The following is a 21,463-nucleotide window of genomic DNA, read 5'->3' on the forward strand; positions in this document are numbered from 1 at the left end:
GACACTGAAGACGGCCTTACAGTTGAGGTCGAAATACGCGTATCTGTCAAAGGATACAAACTCTAGTGGAATTAAATGGTAAGGATACACGTGTTTTTGGATTTTTGTATTAGGTTTACCATTTCCGAAATAAGGTGACCAAAAAAAATCGCGATTTTGCATTTATTTAAAAAAAAAATAACTTTTGAACCGTTTGACCGATTTTCAATCTTTTGGAATGAAATGAGAGCTAAAAACTTTGACTTTTCAGGAAAAATATAAAATTTCACAAAAAATGTTTTTTACATGAAGAAAAATTAATATTTTTTGTTTTTTCATGTTTTGAAGGCCTCGGGACCAAAGGGGCTATTGCTGTTCTCATTTTTTCTTGAAAGTTCAGAAATTTTACGTTTACTGTCAAATTTTCAGCGATATATGTTTTTTAGTTTTTGAGATATAATTTTGGGAAAATAAAAAAAACAATCATTTTTCATCGGCACACATTGTAGATCTCAGCGCATTTGATTTTTTGAATATCATAACTTTTGAACAGCTCACCCGATTTCCAATTTTTTTTATGGAATTAAGATTTTAACTTTTCAGACAAAATTTGAAAATCTAAAAAAAAAATACAAAAATATTATATTATATGAAAAAATATAAAAATTCTAGTTTCTTTTAGAAATTTCCATTTATTTAAAAAACAAATTTCAAAGTTTTATATCTTATTCTGAAAAGTTGATATCTTAAGCTTTAATTCCATAAAAAATATTGGAAATCGGTTAAGCTGTTCAAAAGTTATGATATTTTTTAAAATAAAAAAATCAAATGTGCTGAGACCTACAGTGTGTGTCGATGAAAAATGACTGTTTTTTTTATTTTCAAAAAAATATATCTCAAACACTAAAAAACATACATCGCTGAAAATATGACAGTAATCGTAAAATTTTCTGAACTGTCAAGAAAAAATGAGAACAGCAATAGCCTCTTTGGTCCCGAGGCCTTCAAAACACGAAAACACGAAAATTATTGATTTTTCTTCATGTAAAAAACATTTTTTGTAAAATTTTATATTTTTCCGGAAAAGTAAAAGATTTTAGCTCTCATTTCGTCCCAAAAGATTGAAAATCGGTCAAACAGTTCAAAAGTTATATTTTTCAATAAAAATTTTGCAAAATCGGTCATTCTTGAGTTTATTCCCAAGTGTATCCCTTATAAAAAAAACTGATCATATATGGAATCATCCATTAATCATGTAATGGGTTATGGGGGAAGAGGGTGTTTGAGATATCTCACGTACCAAACAAATATTTTTTTTTATTTTCATTCAAATTTTCATAGAAAATAAAAATTAGAGAAAAGAGAGGTCTCTGCAACTCTCTTAGGCACGTGTTAAACTAATCACAAATACCAGTTGTTTCTAGGACGTGGCCAGAGCAAATATCGATTGTTGAAGGATGGGTTAATCTTGTCCAATAGACCATGCTATGTTTGAAAACTCCAACTGATAAGTGGATAAGGAGGAGTCAAATCTAATTGAATCATACATGACTTGACAACGACCATATATCGTAGGTGCTCAAAATTAATATAATGTTGAAAATTCAACTATGAGGCAATTGAAAAGCATTCAAATTGCATCAAAATAAGTATTTAGCTTACATTCTAAACATTTTGAAAATAAAAAAAAATAATTTGTGTGTTGATAAAACGGAATAATTTGTTGACGGAATCGGAACGTAACAAAATCGGAACGTGATAAAAACGGAACATACCTGTACCCAGACGGACTAGGCTATGGTGCCCACATGAACACTGTTTTTTTATTAGTATTGTGACGTGATAGTTTTTTGAAAAATACCCATATTCCCTTGCTTCTGAGAAAAGGAAGCATTGTGAAAATCAGCAGCTCCATCAGAATTTGTTTGAAATAGTAGTGTAGTAGTGTCATTACTAATACTGTCTAGTCAAAATGGTTTTGAATAATTTGACATTTAAGTGCTATTCTGATTACTCCTGTCTTTTACGTAAGATTAGAGGCTTAAATGTCAATTGTCGTGAAGTCTTAACAAAATTAGGCTGTTTCGTAGTAGTTCTAGTTATTTTCATTTTTTATTGTTAGAAGTATTTATTGGTCACTAGTGGTCCCGGCAAACTTCGTTTTGCCATCAAGTAGGCTGTTCGAAAACGTCAAGAAATCCCCCATACAAATTACACCTTAGTCTTCTCCCGTTTTCCCGATAAATCCGGCGACTTTCCTGAACTTTTTCTTCGCACGAACACGTCGTATCCCTTAAGGAGTGCAACAGTGAAAATCTTGCGGCAATCCGTTGGACCGTTCTCAAGCCATTTCGTGACATACAAACACCACTCCATTTTTATTTATATAATAGATTACGTTCATATATCCTTAAAGAAAAAAGTCATTTTCCTTGTCTGTTCAACAATTTCTTGAACCTAGCAAGTGAACTCTAATGATCGATCTCAGCGTCGCGTCTTACTTTCCATAGTCATTTTTATAGTGAATATTTAAGAGTAAAGTTACCTTAGGCTTCTATAAAAGTCTCCTACAAGATTCACTTTTCGGTGGCAAATGCAATGCTTCATAACGCCTACTTTCTACTTGTAAATTTTGCGAAAATGAAGCTGGAATTAGGGTTTCAATGCTAGTAATGGACCCCTTAGTAGCTGAAATTAATTCTTGACGCTTTTCCGCAATGATATCTCAGACGCATATACGTTTTGTGGAGTCTAACAACAAATTCAATGTCTTTACTTCATAGTACGTCTATGAAATATACAAAATCATTCGATTTTTTCAGCGAAATATGCATTTGAAAAACTGTTGTCCGAATGCCTATTATGGACCCTCCCGGGGTCCATAATAGAATTGTTTACAAATGTGACGTTGCGTATTATGGACCCTCCATTTGATTCCCATGTAATCCGGCTCGCTGCCGACGAGCCTATTATGGACCCACCTGGAAATGCGTATTATGGACCCTCTTGTGTGTGATAACAGTTGATATATATAACATTAGTGGTTATTTTGTGCCACTTCCCCCTAATATAAAAATATTAAATTTTGCGAAATATCTTCTTTTATGTAGGAAAACAACTCCTGTGAATTTCAGCTCGATCGGAGAACATCAATACAACCTCTCTAGGCAAGGGGGTTGCGGTACTCACAAAATGGCTCAAGTTCAAACACAACCCCGAAAATAATTTTTGTTTCGAAAATTTGTGATACGGCATATTTGGATTACACCTCAAATGAAAGCCCATGAGTTGCCCTACAAAACGTCATATTTAGTTTTTTGACCTAGTTCGGTTGGCAAAAAAAAATTCGATTTGAAAATCACAAATTTTTTTTTGTAAAACTTGTTTTTCTCGATTTGAAGTACTTTCAAAATTCATATACCATGCTTATCTTGAAGTTTATATAGCGTAGAGTAATCATGCCAAATTTCAACATAATCCGTGTACTTTTACTAAAGTTATATCAGTTTTTGTGATTTTGCATGTTTAGTGACATGAAATTATTGAGAGTCATTTTGTCCCACTTCTCCCTAATATAAAAATCTAATATTTTGCAATATATCTTCTTTTATACAGAAGAACGATCCCTGAAAATTTCAGCCTGATCGGAGAACATCAATACAACTTCCCTTGGAAAGGGGGTTGCGGTTCTCGCGAACTGGCTCTTAAAAACTTACTTTTTAGGGGAAAGGTATTCAATATCGACAGATAGAGTTATGTTTGCCAAATCAAGTGTTATCGTTGTGGTAACATTGTACTAAAAGATTATGTAGCCCACATTTTCCATTCTGTACACGGACGCATTACCAATTATACAGTTAAACCTCTATGAGTCGATGTTCCATGACTCGATATCGACTCATGGAACCATTCTAAAAACCAAATTTCGTGGCTACTATGATGGCCCCACGAAACAGCTTCCGAAGGATTTCTGTTCCATTACTCGATATTTCCATGAGTCGACGGTCCCTTCAATATCGACTCATGGAGGTTTGACTGTATTACAGCTACGCTACGCTAAACTGAAGTATTTGGATAATGACCTTTGTAGCATCCCCTAGCCCTACAATCTTAATAGTCCAGTATATCACACTTATCCCTCGTCATATCTCTATCTGCCGGCATTGAGTACAGTCGGTGTGAAAAAAAACACAACACTATTGTACCTACATCCCCATATAATCGCACGGGTTGTCGATTCGGCTAGGGAATTGTGGGTTCAAGTGCCGTCGTCTATATAATCTTTTAGCACAATGTTACCACAATTACACTTAATTTGGCAAACATATCTCTATCTGCCGAAATTGAATACCCTTCCCCTAAAAAGTAAAAATAGCTGACTGCAAAAGTCGTTATTCCGTTAGTGCGTTTTTTCTAAAAAAGTATGTTATAATTTTTAATGATTAGTAGTTAAAATAATAAAAATTATAACACAATTGCCTAGAGAAATTCTGAAATAATTCCAGAAAGAAATTGAAGTTATTTATTCTATAGAATTCCGTTTGAATCCGTTCTCCCAGAATATATGAGCACGACTTTACCATACTGTCATTTCGAGACTAATTCAGATAAAAACCTGATTTTCACACATTTTATTCTTTTACATATCAAGAGTAGATTATGAATTTTGAGCGATTTTTTCGCAACCTGTTTGTTGGTTGTGTTACATTTCTGGAAGGTCTTCTTATCAGTTTTGCGCAAATCGCGTTATTCCTGAGCGACTTTGTTGTATAAAATTAGTGTTGGGTCAAAAGATACGTACAATAAAAATCTAAAAAAAATATATATTTATCATTGCCGATACGATAAATGATCGGACTATCACTTATTTTATTGGAAATTATAAACTTAAGTATATGAAATGTGAATAGAAACTAAAAATCTGATTTCAGCTGTGGTCGATTTTTGAAAGTGTCAAAATCAAATCCGTACATATCTAATAAAACATGAAAAAAACCTAAAATTTTTATTGCATGTCTAAAAGCATAGACATTGGACATAAGTAAATTTGAAATGAAATAATTTTATTTATATTGAAAATACCTAAAAAACCATAATTTTGTGAAGTTATCGTGTGTGGAGAGAAAAACTTGCAATTTTTAAGATTTTTACTATGCTAAAATATACAAAAATATAAAATTATTTATCTGTTTGAAAAAATATTGTGATTCTCGTTATCAAAGTCGTACCCATACTATCTGGGACACCCTATAATATGCGAAAATTTAGCTATCTTAGTTTGAGTTTGTGTCGCAGCTTTAGATAATATTACTATTTTTTGTATGTTGTGCTATAGAACTATGCAAATTCATCGTTTTTTTCTATTATAAACAAGATGATATCTTTAAGGTAATCATTTTACTACTCCTTCCCCTACAATGTTTCTTTCATTTTTTTTATTCTGTTCGCCATACAATTTTGACCGAGATTTCACAGCGATATAATCATTTTCTAAGGGAACAACGGACGCGGACAACGTCTTCAGCCATTTAGCTGCACAGACTTAACACTAGACAACGGACAAGCATGCTCCAATGGTACAGCCGAGAAACATTCCTGACGAAAAGTTTCAATGGCTGCAGCAGGAATCGAACCCACACCCCATGACACGATGCGCTCATTGTCTGACGACATTAACCGCACGGCCACAAATCCCACTTTTTTTTCTTTTTTTTCTTTTTTTTTAAGACACGGACAACGTCTTCAGCCATTTAGCCATTCCCAACCAACAATTAAAAACAGTGAGGGTTCTCTCCAAATCGATTGCCGTATTTGCAGTATAGATGTTTGCTGCTTGTTTTAGACTTTGTTGTGATAGAAAAGAACCTGCTGAACAACAAAACTATTCTGTCACCGTACTTGAATCAAAGGAATTGAGTCCAGTTGTCTGTCTTGGTGTTACGACAATTGTTGAGGGTGGACTTCGAGCAAGCTGCTGACATTCTAACAAATGTATTTTCGTTTATTATTTTTCCTACAAGGAGCAAACGAACAATATCTTCAGAATGGTGGTGTTCCATGCCACATTGAACTTCAACAACCCATTCAAGGATAAGACGGGAGAGTGACGTAGTTGTAGCTTCGACTCGATAGGAGCCAAGAAACGACAATGGGTGTATGTATACCAGACCCAACTCGAAAACATTTCCGATATAGGAGCCAGCAACCGATGGAGTCTCATTCGAACCATGCTCTTCTGACTTTTCAGTTGTCGAAGCTGTTATTGCTGTTTTGCTACTTGTACAACACATCGGAAGGTATCAATTTTCCTACGTCTTGCGGAGTGCGTCCTCTGCAGAGGAAAATCTACTTCTAGAAGCCGGTGCTGAATGTTCCGAAGGTTGTGATGCAGCAAACTGAACTTCTGTAGGGAGAAAGGAGGTCACCTGAAGGAGGTGGAGAACTTTGCTTTGACTCGAATTTCATTGATATTTTAGAGCCATTAAACTTTCATGTTTTGTACCATGTGCCAAACATGGTTGTTGATGTGGAAATGAATGCACGTGATGCATTGTTGGTCTAATTCAATATGGGAAGTAACCTACGATCCTTTGCAGTCTCGAGATGCAAGATGCCTGTCTGAGGGATGAAAAATGGAGAATAGGTAGATGGATTGACGCATGTAGAGAAGAGTGCACATTTGAACAATGATTTATTGCAATTAATTACCTAAAGCCTTTCACTGTTTGACAGTTGATATTGATTTACACTATAGGCCTATTCACATGACGTCTCAAATCAGCTGATCGGGAAGCACTTTGACAGTTCTTCTATGAAAATGACAGGCCCGTGTTAGCACCGGTCCTCCACCGATGTAAACAAATGCATAGACGGATCTGTCACATGAAAAGGCCTATATTATTAGTGCCAACTCTATGCGTCCAACAGAATAAGGTGGCTGAAACACAAAATATCGACACTTTTATGACAGACACACTAACTTTTCATAAAAAAAACTTCAGAACAAGGTTAATTGTAATATATCCAAAAATAGCCGTTGTTCGCAAAATTAAGTGAAAATGTGAAATTTTAGTGACTTTTTCTGCACGATCAGGCCACTATCGCAAAATTTGAAGGTAGTATAAGAATTATAGGCAATTTCTATTTTTTCCGCGAGGTATTATATAAGTCGAACTTTTTCCCCGCTGATTCGAACTTTCGCTCCATCTTCTTCTTCTTGGCATTAACGTCCTCACTGGGAAAGAGCCTGCTTCTCAGCTTAGTGTTCTTATGAGCACTTCACAGTTATTAACTGAGAGCTTTGCCAAAGTTGCCATTTTTGCATTCGTATATCGTGTGGCAGGTACGATTATACTCTATGCCCAGGGAAGTCAAGGAAGTTTCCATTCTGAAAAGATCCTGGACCGACCGGGAATCGAACCCGGACACCTTCAGCATGGCTTTGCTTTGTAGCCGCGGACTCTAACCACTCGGCTAAGGAAGGCCCCCAATGGCCAAAATTTGTTTCCAAGCATTTATGCAAAAACCTCTAAGCATCCTTATGATAAGCATAGAAACGCCTTTACATAAAAAATGGAAAAATATTCGATTTTTATTTCATTCCATACAATAAAAGTTCGCCAGAGAAATATAGTTTTCACGTTAAAAAAGAACAAATAGCCACAACTTTTCTAAATATAGATTTTTAAAATATTTGGATTGAAAGTTTCTTACTTGAATTACATTCGAACCTCTATGACATTTATACGTTTTGTTTTGAATTGAGCTAGAAATCTTAAAAACCTACTTTTGCCCCACTTTACTCCATGGTTTGGACATAAGATCACACATATCAAGAATATGATCATTTTAACATAATCTTATAGTCTAGAACTACTTTCAAATGTGTATACAATGATCTGCATCTTTTTTCCTCTTGTTTAGCTACGAAACGAAAATGCCCAAAATTACTACATAAACTGCTATATTTTGTATTTCAACGATATCTAAACACTCCTAGAACATTCTTGAACTGTAAAATCCAAATAGATTTGTTTTAAAAGCCACTGAGGGGTTATTATAAAAAATATATTGAAAGGAAATGAAGTTATGTCTTTAAAAAAAAAAACTTATTTAAAACGGCATTTAAGACAACTTTTGTGAGGACAACATTGTATATTGAAAAGTTTAGTAAATTTATTTTTTATCTTAGATAGATCCATCATTTTGATCTACATCAATTTTGATATACAGAAAAAGAAATGCATTTACCGACTGAAAAATTTTCTAGAATCCGTCAAAACGCTAGGAAGCATAATTGAGAATAATTTTACTTAATAGAAAAAGCGCTATAATGGCGAAATCTCTCACAGCGCATCGCACAGATATATAATTTTGCTTCTATTTACAGCAAAGAATGTAAAATTGAACACAATTCACGTTTTTATGTTGTCAGTCGGATTGAATTTTCATTTAAAGACTGTTATACCTTTATTTTTGTATATGGGTTTTCATAAACTTCATGTTTTTCCACACCATTTTCAAACAAAGTGTGTTAATTTCAGAGGCGCGTCCACGTTGGAAACCATGGGTAGGACAAACGTTGGCAAATGTTTTGTGCACAACAGAGGTAATACAAATTTTACCCGTTGACTGACTTTTCGGGCTGTTTGGGCACGGCAGGAGTTAATCATCAATGTTAACTTCCTTTTCCCGATCAGCCTAGATAGCCGTGTAGTGTCGGTAGCGGTTGTTTCAATTGGCTAAGAATTAACACTACGGACTGCCTGTTCCGGTGGTAAAAATCCACCTCACAGGTGAACCCTAATTCATGTGGCTTTAAGCTTACCGTGCCTAAGAATGAATGTTAAGAGGGGTCTAAATAAAACCTAACCGCAAACGGAGCCTGTGGAGTACCAGGGCGCCCTCTACAGTATTATGCCCTTCCTGTGCTACCCGGAGCAATGGTGTAGGTGACCTTGTGTTTCTCCGAGATAATCGGCTGCCCTTCTTCAGTCTCAACCCTGAGGCTAAATAAGGGTGGGATTATTAATACGTTGAAATTACGTTTAAATTTTCACCTTAATGGTTTCGCATTTTGCGTTTTACACAGTGTATTCTGTGCTTTTCGCCTTTGGCGACTTTTTAGAGATACCGATCTGTTTTTTTCGCTGCTGGTCTTTTCCGTGCTGAGATTGTGAAAAGCTTAATCCTGCCTAGTTTGGGTAGTGGCTACGGTTAGGATAGCTTAGTTAGAAAAATCTTCAGCATAAAATATCAGCAACGATCAATCTTTGTAGACTCATGCAAATGGAGCAGTTCAAGTGGCGCTAGTCCAAAAAACTTACTTTTGTGAACTTTTATCTAGGTAACCTTGTGGACCCAGTTTTTGCTACTTTCAGAAACATGAAATGGCAATCTCGCGTTCCATGCCTTGTGCATGCGTGCTCGTTAATAAAGCAATCGTTGCTACACTAATTTCTGAGTCAACTACCAGAGATGTACAGTGTTGTTCTGAATAATAGCAGCGCATGTCGATTTTCATACAAAATGCTCAACTTTGACATGCTGTAGTTTTGTTCCCTTTCAAGCAATCGAGCTGAAATTTTCTCCACAGAACTACAACTATGATCAATTTTGTAACTACAAAATTTCAGTTTTTTTCTGAGTCCCTGCCGAAAAGTGAGACACTAGGTGAAATTTTTCAAAAAAATAGCAGTTTTTCATTTTAAAATTTTTCTTCTACAAATATTAAAACATTTTCGGTTAAAGTGCAGGTTTGATAAGTAGGAGGAGATTGTTCCAATGATAAGTGATATACAATTTAAAACTATAATGTCAAGCCGAAATTCAAATTTTTAAAACTGCTATTTTTTCGAACAATTTCACCTAGTATCTCACTTTCCGGCAGGGGCTTAGAAAACTTTGAAATTTTGTGTTTACAAAATTGGGCATATTTGTAGTTCTGTGGAAAAAATTTCAACTCGATTGCTTGAAAGGGAACAAAACTACAGCATGTCAAAGTTGAGCATTTTGTATGAAAATCGACATGCGCTGCTATTATTCAGAACAGCACTGTATGTGCTGTCACAATTGATATTTCTGTTGATGACCTCAATAGGAAATACGTCTTTCGTTTTATGGTGTATTTACCACATGATGAATCATCCCATATGGATGATTTCAAACGAGTTGTCGTCCATTGCCTATGAAAAGGCCTTCTGCTGATTGTGGGCAGTGTTGCTGATATTCATCACATGATCTGGAGCAGCTCAGATATCAATTTGAGAAGCTCCAGTCTGATGGAATGCATAAGTAGTTCAAATCTTGGATTACTTATTATAGGAAATCGCCGCACCTTCATGGTATCTGCTAGAGAAGAAGTGTTAGACATAATGCTCTGCTCGAAGAGAATCAGTCACGAGTTGACGAATTGGCATGTATCAGATGATGAATCATTATCTGATCATCGCTACATCTCTATATGAACATATGAATGTAAATTCGCAGACTTTGCATTTGTTATATTCCACAAACTGGGAATTAGTTATGACCAAATTTCATGGATTCTCTCCGTCCATTGGAAATCTTAGTGATCTCGATGTTTCCATTTCCACGGTGAATTGGGACACAATTGTCCTTGCTTCGAGTGATCTCACAACTGCTTGTCACTTTGCTTATAGGAAATGTTCCTCACAACTCCCTTCGCGGGACGAGTGGACGATTTCAATTACTTGGTAAACACTTATTAAGTGAAACTGATTTCAGAGACCTGAATCTTCATGACATTCTGTTATTTTTAACCAGCTGTGGTAATGAGCTATAGGCTCTCTTTACGCTCATGCGTTTTGCATTGCTCTTATAGAGATCCCCAAGCAAACTACCACGAATACCAACGCACAATCAATCTTACACAAGTCGATTTCCTCAGAATGAAAACGCATCGATGTTTGTTTGACGTCATTGAGCTTTCAGTCAACGGCAGGTCAACAAGGAAGTGATTGTTTTGCAGCAATTCTGTTTATATTTGGATACTCACAGCAAACAAAAGCAATGTTGTGACAGTTCTCACAGCAAACAAAGAAAATGTTGTCAACATTGCACTACTACGCAGGCAACTGGATTGGTCTATTAGGGCGCTGTTCGAACGCATTGTGGTATGGAGCTACATGCTCTCATTTCGCTTATGCGATCTTCCCTCTTCAAGGGATCCCACTCCTAATTCCTCCCATCTTTCCCTTCCCTTTCCTCTTCCATCGGGTAGATGATGAAATAGGCTCAAATATGGCGATGGCACAAATCTCCCAAATGGCGGGGAACGTGCCTCTGGAGCCGGCCTTCTGATACCTGAAATGGAAAGTTACTATAATACTCCACTGCACTGTGACGTCACGCATCAATTTTGACAGGTACTGGTCCTGTTGTTTACAGTTTGGACTTAGTACTTTTTTCGAATCATTCTTAATTTCGTGAAAGTTTGCTGCGAGGAGAGGTCAAATCCACTGCAGATACCCACGGATCGTATTATTCTATCTTCCTACCGTGGAAAATCGTCACCATCAGCATGCTGATGAAAGAAATGCGAAGATGAAAAAATGATGGAAAAAACGACTAAGTCCGAAACGTAAACAACAGGACCAGCAGCTGTCAAATAAGTGAGGTTAGGTTCGTCATATGCAGCGCTCTATTGAGGGGCTCAAACGCAAAGGGATATAAATGACATTTTGGTCGATTCTATACCATTACCCGAAATGACATTACCCGGAGTGCAATTTACCGGAATGCACCATTACCCGGAAAGCCAATTCTTCCATTTTCAACGACCTTTATCAGTACATTTAAACAGCTATGGGGCTCTGCACAATAGTGTACCTCTCCTTTTCACTCTTTCATGAATTTTGTAAATAATAAGGCCAGTAAAAGTCAAAATCCCATACAAAATCAAAACAGTGCAGAGGCCTATGCTGCCCATAACTGCATATTTGTAACATTCGACAAAAGTAGGCATTGAGTAAATGGAATACCAAGTGTGCATTTTATGGCAGTAGGGTAACTATATAACTTGGACATGTATATAATTGGGACAGGCTAGTCGTTTCCTAGCTCATTTTCAATGAGATGGTGAAGAATATATGTACGAAACATCATGTATTGCATAAATTATACACTATGCTACTTATTAATGATGACCATTTTCATAACAATTACAAATTGGCTTCAAAAATATCAAAATTGTAAATTATATCAACAGAACATCTGTGAAACCTACGAATACAAGAGGATGTGTATTTGAAGAACATACATTAAATGCAATAATAACGCTCAGAATTGGCATTCATAAAAGGTTGGAAAGTGGGAATATGATAAAATATGTCTAAAATTTAAGCTAAGTTCATCTAAAATCTTAACATGAGCGTATAAGGCATAAACCAGGTGATGTCCAAAATAGATTATGGTTTTTGTTCAGTTGATATAATTTGGCCATCTGATGAAACGCACTGGAATGTCGCATGCATGCATACTTTCAGGCGTTTTTTTGTGGATCGGATGATATTTGCTTGCATTAAATAAAATAATTGATTATCACTAATATACACATCCAATAAGCGAAAAAATGCACAAGTCACATGTAAACACTTAAAATTTTATGATATGGTCGTCTTTTTAAGAAACCTTTGTATGGATGTTGAGATAACGCTCCTGTCCAAATTATATGCACATGAGAGTGTCCAAAATATATATTTGGTGTCCGAAATGTATAAGAGACAAGCCGCCAAAAAACGATATTTTGGAAGCTAATACTTCAGTTGTAAGATTTTTCTCCCCAGAAACTCAAATTACAGTGAGACATCAAGCATATGAGTAATATTACGTAATAAAATATTAACATCTAATGCAGTTAATCGATCGCCGTTTCCAAACTTATCCTAAGCCTGTCCAAAATACATATTTCACCCTATGGGAGGAAACAAAAATTTCTAAAAATTACCAGGAATTGAAAAGTGCTTATTTTAACCTGATATTTTGTACAACTCATATCGCATACTAGATGCATTGTCAGAAAATAATTCTGATAGAAATTTCATTGCTATTACATTACGAGGCTCATTTATAATCTCAATGTGGTTATAATAGCCAATGTGACAAAACAACTTGGTATTTTTTTCGAATTTTCTTGAACAACCTCACGGATTGATCGAAAGTATTTATCATTTGATGACTCTCCATGGTATTAACTCTAATTTGTCAAAAATGTCGAATGTGACTGTTATGTAGTTATGGGCAGTATGGACCAAATATGTTTTTCTTCATGCTGGCGTTACGACTCAACTGGGACAAAGCCTACTTCTCAGCTGTTCTAGGAGCATCTATATAGTTAACAGCTGAGAGCCTATGTCAACCGACCATTTTTGCATTCGTTCATAATTTGACAAGTATGTAAGTACTCTAGCTCTAAAACATCGTCAAAATTGTCAACCAGAAATAATTTTGAACCGGCGGTATTCAGTTCTATAAAACGAAATATTACAGCCATGAATAGAAATAACGAATAGATTTTTTTTTATATTGCTGTTTGCGTTTGGCGTGCAAACCTTGGCTAACTGCGCTTCAAATGCGGTAACTCAAAGCAATCAAAGGATACGTAACAACTAGAGATGGCCGAGACCCGACTATCTCTAGTAGCAACCATGATCAATATCAACGCCAACTTAGCAAAGAAAATCTAACCTTGACTTCGCCTTCCTTGTGAATAATCTTACCGCGTTTGGTGTTCACGCATTTGATATTTGCGTTTCAAACAACACACAATGCAATGCAATGTTTCAATGCACACAGCAATTTATACTAGTTAAAACAGTTAAGTATCCAATTTTAATATTGTATCAAAGTATAAAAACACTAATCTTGCGAAGGAAGCGACACATAAAGGTGTAATTCTCATTTTAGCTTTAAGGCTCCCCCAAGTCAACGCAATTTTTTTCCAGTGACATCGATAAAAAATTGACGCGATTGACGTTATTGAGTCGCTGCAAGCATTCTTATATGGAACCATCTAGACCAGTGATTCCTAAAGTGGGCGAATTCGCCCCCCTGGGGGCGATTTTCAGGCTCAAGGGGGCGAAAATTTGTAAAACAGAATTTGGGGGGCGAAAAAGCTAACATGGGAGCATTTGAAAATAATTACTCATAACCTTTGGAGGACACACATCTGAAGGCTAATCAATTCCAAACTTAAATATTCCCAGGACTATTTTACCTTAGATCGTTATATCTCTAATCATTGTTATTTTAAAATTATTATAGACAACATTACATGATTGTCAAACACAAAATATTTGTGTTATTCATTGAGCTTTTAAAATATCTTGTGAGTTTTAAGAATGGTCAGCATTTGAGATTTTCACGAGATTTTGCAGATGCCCAATATATATAAGGACCTTTTTTGTATGAGAACTTAAAGGTTTGGAAGTTAATATTTCTGGTATCCAGTTTTTACAAAAAAAAAATCTACAATACCATTTGCGATGTTTTTAATCATTTTATAAACAAATATTGGATAATATAGCCTACAAAAATTGCGTTTCAGCGATGCTAAGGACAAAAAAAAACTATATTTATAAATAGATATGAAGAAATTTCAGAGATGCGTTGGTATTATACCTCCAGAACGTACGAAAAATTCGAGTTTTCTTGGTGTTAGAAAAATACCCTTTTGATAAATTGAATTGATAAATGAGTTAAACAACTTTTTAGATTTTCATATAATTTTCAGGGTTTTTGGATTGGATAAAGAAAAGCGTAAGTAACGTCAGACATTTATTACTCACAATTTTTGAAAATTATTCCATTAATTTTAGAAATAGCAGTTAAATCATAATTCACGGGGTGAGATCTTTCAAAAACGAACAATTGCGAACAGAACAATTGCAGTTCACCCAAATATGACATATTCATGTATAAATAAATGCGTTTGCTTGGAAAACATTTCAATTGGTTCAGTTTTGGAGAACTTTGCCCCCAACTACGTCACAAGGCGCCTATGAATACATTACATTTGTTAAGTTTAAATTAGACCAAACTTTTACCGACTAAATCAGTAGCTTGTAATGTACGCAAGATATTTTTAAAATTGATATTATAATTTACAGCCCAGGTTACCGATATTTAAGAAAATATTTTTAAATGTACATAATTATTAGTTAATTAGTTATTATGATTCTTTGGATATGCGAGTCGAAGACATTTTTTGTCCTAATTAAAATATTTGAATCACGTATCAGGGGGGCGATTCCAGATTAATATTGGCCTCAAGGGGGCGAAAGTTGAAAAAGTTTGGGAAGCACTGATCTAGACCGACGCGACGAAAATCGCTGCGAAATTGCTTCGCTGTGGCTTAGATACGCTCATCAAACAGTACATGCAGCGAAACATCAGCGAAATCGCGGCGATTGTTTTTCGCTGTCGCCGTAAAAAGTTGCGTTGATTTGGGGGAGCTTTCATGATTTGATGAAAGCTTAAAAAATCAAGATGGAACTAAGAGTTCCTTGGTGATCGAGAGTAGGGACACTATTCACCATTGTGATGTCCATCTTTGTATTCCGAGGTATTGAACCTCATTAGATCTACTTTTCCTTTGAATTTGTTTGATTGTGCTATTTTTTCTGAATATCGTAAATCTGAATGTCTGTACTTCGAATTCCATGCCAGGGTGATAAACCAGAAAGAACAGTAAGCATTCATGAGAAGAAGATATTTGATCATTTTCGACTAAACACATTTTGCCAAAAATGCAGAGATCGGTGGAACTCGAAAGAACCGCCAACCAAATAAAGAAGGGTGAATATCAGATGACCCGAAAATGGTCATTCTAGAAAAAGGGATATAAGAGGGATTTGCATTCGGTTGATTGACGTTTGTAGAAACGACATTCGTTGGATTGACACTCGGTGAAAAGTATCACAATCAATCGTATTAATAGTTCTCATAGTTGCTTATTTATTAACATTTGGACACTTGGAGAACCGACGGTCAAATATTCAAAGTGAAGTTACATACACTGTTAAAAATAATGAAGATTACATGTCAATTAAATTTCTTTTATGCCATGTAAACATGAAGTCATGTAAATTTAAGTCTAAAATCATGTAAAAGTGTGTTATATGTCATGTAATCACTCAGGATGCTGCTGGATTACATGACATATAATTGAAGTTTACATGACACATCATGTAAATATCTATGATATTCCACGCTCCAATTATGTGCATTATATGTCTCAGAAATTTACACATTTCGTTTGAACTGTGTAGTTTTAGCCAAATTTCGCCAATACAGTCAAGACAAGTTGCAAAGATAAGTTGAAAGAACAGCTTATTTTAAAAGAAGGGTGAATCATCTGAAATGCAAATATATGAAGATGGTGCATATTGACATGATCAAGTATGAAGATATCTTAGACTACTCTTCGATGCTTATGGTTTTTGACGGAAGAACCTCCCCTGTCCATTATCGTTGATTAAAAGGACGTTCATGAAAAAAGTTTAGAGATGGAGAAATAATTTTTCGGTGAACGGTCCTTCCGGGTAATGGTTTTTCGGTAAATGATTCACTCCGGTAAATGGTTTTCTGGTAAATGTTCTTCCAGTAAATTGCATTCCGGGTAATGTCGGAGAACCGTTTGGTCGGTTTCTAGTTGAGTTGAGTGTAGGAAATTCTGCTATTTCCCAGCGTATTAAACGTATTTTCTGGTGATTTTTACTTAACAGAAAAAAACAACATAATTCTTCTCGTGCCTCGCAGATACAAGTGTATTGGTATTCACTTCTCTTCGCGTTCCTTCCGATTGTCGCTTTTACACAATCGGTTTCGACGCTTCCATGCTACACTCCGCCTAGGACGGTTCAGCTATCACTGAATGTTCGATAGCAGCAGATTTTTTGCTATTTTTCATCGGTGGCGTTCGGGTGAGTGAGAGAATTTTCCCATGCTTGCTGAGGGTCAGTTCCTATTACCTATATTATTAAATGTTAGGATCGTTTTCAATTAAAGACTGTTGGTCTCAATAGTAAAGGTTACGAATAAAGGACATACAAAACACCCAACAGACCATAGGAGAGTGCTCCGATTGACGAAAAGCTTCTTCTGACTGGAAAGGAAAGGATGGTTTACTGTGTTACACTTAAAATGCGTGTAAATTACTGCCGCCGTTAGCGCACGGTTATGAAGCCCACAATAGAACACATTTTCCTATGGGAAGCGTGCGGGTGGTCATCGGTTTTTCAGTTCTGTCACCTAAACGGTAAAAGATACCACTTTTGCGTCTATGGACGAAAGTTAGACTATGGATTGATAAACCAAAAAAAACTTTTTCATGATACAGACGATAGTTTTTTCGCTATTTTTCCGACAATTTTCTCCATGGTGAAAAATTTTCCGAGAAATGTTTTTCTTTTTATATTTTTAATAGATTGCTGAAAATTTACTTTCGATATCACTAAAAAACTTTTGTTCTACGATGCATAGTTCAGGAGATATGAATTTTCAAAGTTTGAGGTATATAGAGGAATCGTGAAAATTCATCTAGAGTTTTCCGGGAAAATAGGCCAATATATTTTTTTTGAATTTCACTTTTGGTCATTTATCCACGAGCTCTACCTCTGGTGAAAATTTCATGCAAATCGGAGAACCTCCGGCCCAAACCTGTCCGATAATAAAAAAATGCCTATATGGCAAAATATACTAAACATTGAAATGACGCTTCCGAATAAATTTCGTTTGCTAGTACAGTCAACTCCCCTTACTGGATATTCCGAATCTCGATATCGAGTTAGAGAACGACAGTAGAAGTTGTTTTTTATGGCTAACTCGATGGTCCCTTGGATCGCATTTGCACTGCTTTTGTGTTCTGAGTGGAGTTGTTTTGAGTTATGGAGAGTTTACCGTATATAAATATTTGTTTGATAAACAATGATGTAGCAAAGTATTCTTGTGTAATTAGGATATATTACACTTTTTTCTCATTGTGTAGCTAACAGTGAAGTTCAATGTGGAGTCTTTGTTGTCCATATTCAAAATCAATTTGATTCCAATATTACAGGATTAATTTTTACTATAGACCAATTTCGCACCAAGTCGTATTCTCGGCTGACTAATTAAGCCACTTTGCATACTTAGTTTTTCTAAAACTTATCTGGGCTATCAAAATAATGTAATCGAAAAATGGCAACTCCTTCAAAAAAGTATTGTACGGATTAAATAAAATGCTTTAGTGTGTCATTTCCAAACATAACTAAGTAAGTGAAAGCCACAATTATCTAAAAATTCAATAAAGCTTAGTAAGCGAGATAATTTTGTCTATCCAATATACTTTAAATTATAGAAAATTCCATTTTAAAATTGTCTCATTTGTGGCACTGAAGAAAAAGAGATGTTGGTGATATATTGGCTTTTCAGTCTTGACAAAATTAAAAACTGTTATTTTATTTTGTCCAACATTTCGGTCCGTTTGGGACCTTCCTCAGGGACTCAATTGTTACAGTTCTACCGAACCACACTGGACGAAAGAACTGTAACAATTGAGTCCCTGAGGAAGGTCCCAAACTACCCGTAACGCGGGTAGATCACCTTTTCGAGGTGCGTTACGGGGTAAGATCTACCAAATTGTACTCTTGCTGTATCTGTTCTTGTGAATACTTATAAGTTACGGTCGGAAGAGTATAAGAGAGTAACAAGCCACTAAGACCCACCTATTTGTCCTAGATGATGAGGAGGTCGAAGTGGAAAAATGGCTCAATCAGCATCTGAGGTTGGTTTCAACGCATGAGACAGTTTTTTTTCCAAGTTCAAGAGTTTATCTTTTAATATCTAGGAGGGAAACGATTCCGAATCAGTGGAGTAGCAGAACTCTTAACTTCTAAAATAAGCTTTTTGTTTCAAGGAATCTAAATGTCTCGTGCGATGAAACCTGTTCACAGTTTCAATAAACGACTTTGAACCTTATAAGTAGAAGCAATAATTTGATACGCTAGAGTACCGATGTATGGTCAAAATCAGTATCATTCAACCAGCTTAGTGGCCGAACCTGATTAAGGTTGACAAACTGTTTTCTCCAAAAGGTATAAATAGCGGTATCTTTTTCTAAAGAGGCTCTATGCAAAATGGTAAAGAATGATATTTGTATAAAAAACGACTACTTCATTATTTCTCAATAGTAATGGAGTAGAACGACATGCACTAAACAAAGGACACGGGTATACCACAAAAGATCAAAGAAAACTGGTCGCAGTGGTTCATCCCGAACAGAAACAGAAGTAAGGTCCCAAACGGACCGAAACGTTGGACAAAATAAAATAACAGTTTTTAATTTTGTCAAGACTGAAAAGCCAATATATCACCAACAACAAACTACAGTCGAACTACCAACGAAAAAAAAAAAATGTTCAAAATTTTAGGTCAATTAAAAAAAGGTGTGTAAGTACTCATTTTATTTATTTATTTTTGGAGATAAGGTAATTTCGCATCTAATGGATGAATAATACAAATTTTCCCAAGTTTTGTACTTGGTCTACTCTACTGACTTAACGCCGACCGAATGGAAGATACAAATTACACAAATCATTTTAAACATCTTATAAACGCCTTGTATACCAAACATTGTTTGATATCCGAATCCGATTCCATTTGACTAAGTTATTGGGAAATCTATAGAAATTCGAGGAATGGAGTATGAAAGGGGTCTCAGATATTTGATGAACGACAACCAAAACAGTACTAAACAGTAGCACTAGCCTAGTCAGTGCTGTTTTGTGTAAGGAAAAAAGACCGTTTATGTTGTTTATTTTCGTGTTGTAAAGTTGGGTGAATAACGGTATTGCAAAAAATGATTTTTATTACTTCAATTCACTGTATCTGAAAACAATACATTATGTTTTAGGAATTATTCAAGCGATTTCTTGCAAAAATACTGTAGTGAAATTCATGATTGTTTACCCTATTTCAATTGTAACGACAAACACCCAAGTAATATTAATCAAACACAATCACTATGTCTCATTCCATACTTACATAGCTCCCGTTGGGCCATTTGGACGAATTGAAACTGGAGTCCTCTCCATCGTTTGACACTGTAGCGAGAAAAAAAATATAAACCAAGAAGGGAAATAGGCGTTGAATGGAATTAGAGTCCCGGAAACACCAGACGGCTCACGAAGACGGTTGACTGCCGCCAATAAAACTGTCCTTCATTTGCTGCCTGGCACTGCTGACACAAATGATGGAAAAAGCAAATCATCATTCTTACCGTACTGTGCTGGAATCACGTCCGGATCGCCTCTGTCATCCTCTGCCGAGTCGAGCTTGCCATCCTTACCTTTGCCATCAACGCCAAGTCCCCCATGTTGATGGCCACTGGTACACCCAGTTCCTCCTAGGCCACCGCCACTATTTCCACCCGGGCCTGCCCCATGCTGCCATCTGGGGCTTTGCTTGGAGCTCTTCTGCCAGAAGCGTTGCGTGTTGTTCAAGGGGACATGATTGGTCGCAGAAGGAAATAGACGAGAATGAATTTCGCGATTAATGAAATGGAAAATTTCGTTCGATAAATTCAATTTTATTGTGAGTAAGTTAATTGAAGAAATTGATTATTCTGCGGTTGTGTTTGCTCAGGCATCAGACAAGAATAACGCCTTGGTCTCTCGATACTGATTGTTGCGAGCATTTTCGATCAAGTGCAGATTACTAGTGGGCGTTGGTCTTGTTCGGAAAAATGATTTACTCATATCGATAGTGTTTTAAATTAAAACTGATTCAAATATCGAGTATTAATGGATGTTAATGACTTTAAATTTGAAATGTATAAAATTGGCAATTGAAAAGTCAGAATGTTATTTAATGTGCTGAAGAAATGTGCTTTAACATTTATTTGGATATGAATCAGGAGAAAACTGCAATCTCAATGTTTTCAGTTCTACTTTGAATTACTTAAAACACGTCGATACCCGAGCAAAAGCAAAGTTCTGTCCTTCAAATCGAGATATTGATTTGATTGACATAAGAGATAATAGATCTGCAGATAATACCTGAACATTTTTCCTAGAACTTCTAAGCCATAGCAAAATTTGATGTTTGCAGATCTATTGAATAGCTAGCTGATATTGATAAGATCTTTTAAAAGCTTAATTTGATATGCTAATAGTATTTCAGAAGTAAATTTAAGATATCCTTTTCAGATCTTTTATCTCTTATATCTATCAAGTTGATATCATGTTCAAATGTCCATTGCAAGATTTGCTATTGCTAAGCTTATTTCGCATGCGTGGGGAAACCATTCTTTCCAAACGAAATTTTATATTGATTATGCTCTTAAAGGTTCAACAAATAACATTGCATTTCAGTATCCAAATGTGAAGTGAAAGTCGTCTCTATCATTATAGACGACGTTCGAAATCTTGATCCGTCTTAAAAACGTGAGGAAGGCGCTTTCAACGTACATGCTATTCTGCCATGA

The 21,463-nt window shown here is 35.7% G+C and overlaps 1 protein-coding gene across 1 annotated transcript in view; it reads right to left on the reverse strand.

Moving 5' to 3' along the window:
* Positions 1 to 21,463, reverse strand: part of LOC5573643 (neural cell adhesion molecule 1-B) — a 1,425,452-nt gene that overhangs the window by 3,556 nt on the left and 1,400,433 nt on the right. The window contains 2 exon segments of the mRNA XM_021845179.1: positions 20,023 to 20,081; positions 20,258 to 20,453. Of these exon segments, the coding sequence (XP_021700871.1) occupies positions 20,023 to 20,081; positions 20,258 to 20,453 (255 nt within the window).

The sequence above is a fragment of the Aedes aegypti genome, chromosome 2 (assembly GCF_002204515.2).
Source record: "Aedes aegypti strain LVP_AGWG chromosome 2, AaegL5.0 Primary Assembly, whole genome shotgun sequence".
NCBI classification, from domain to species: domain Eukaryota; kingdom Metazoa; phylum Arthropoda; class Insecta; order Diptera; family Culicidae; genus Aedes; species Aedes aegypti.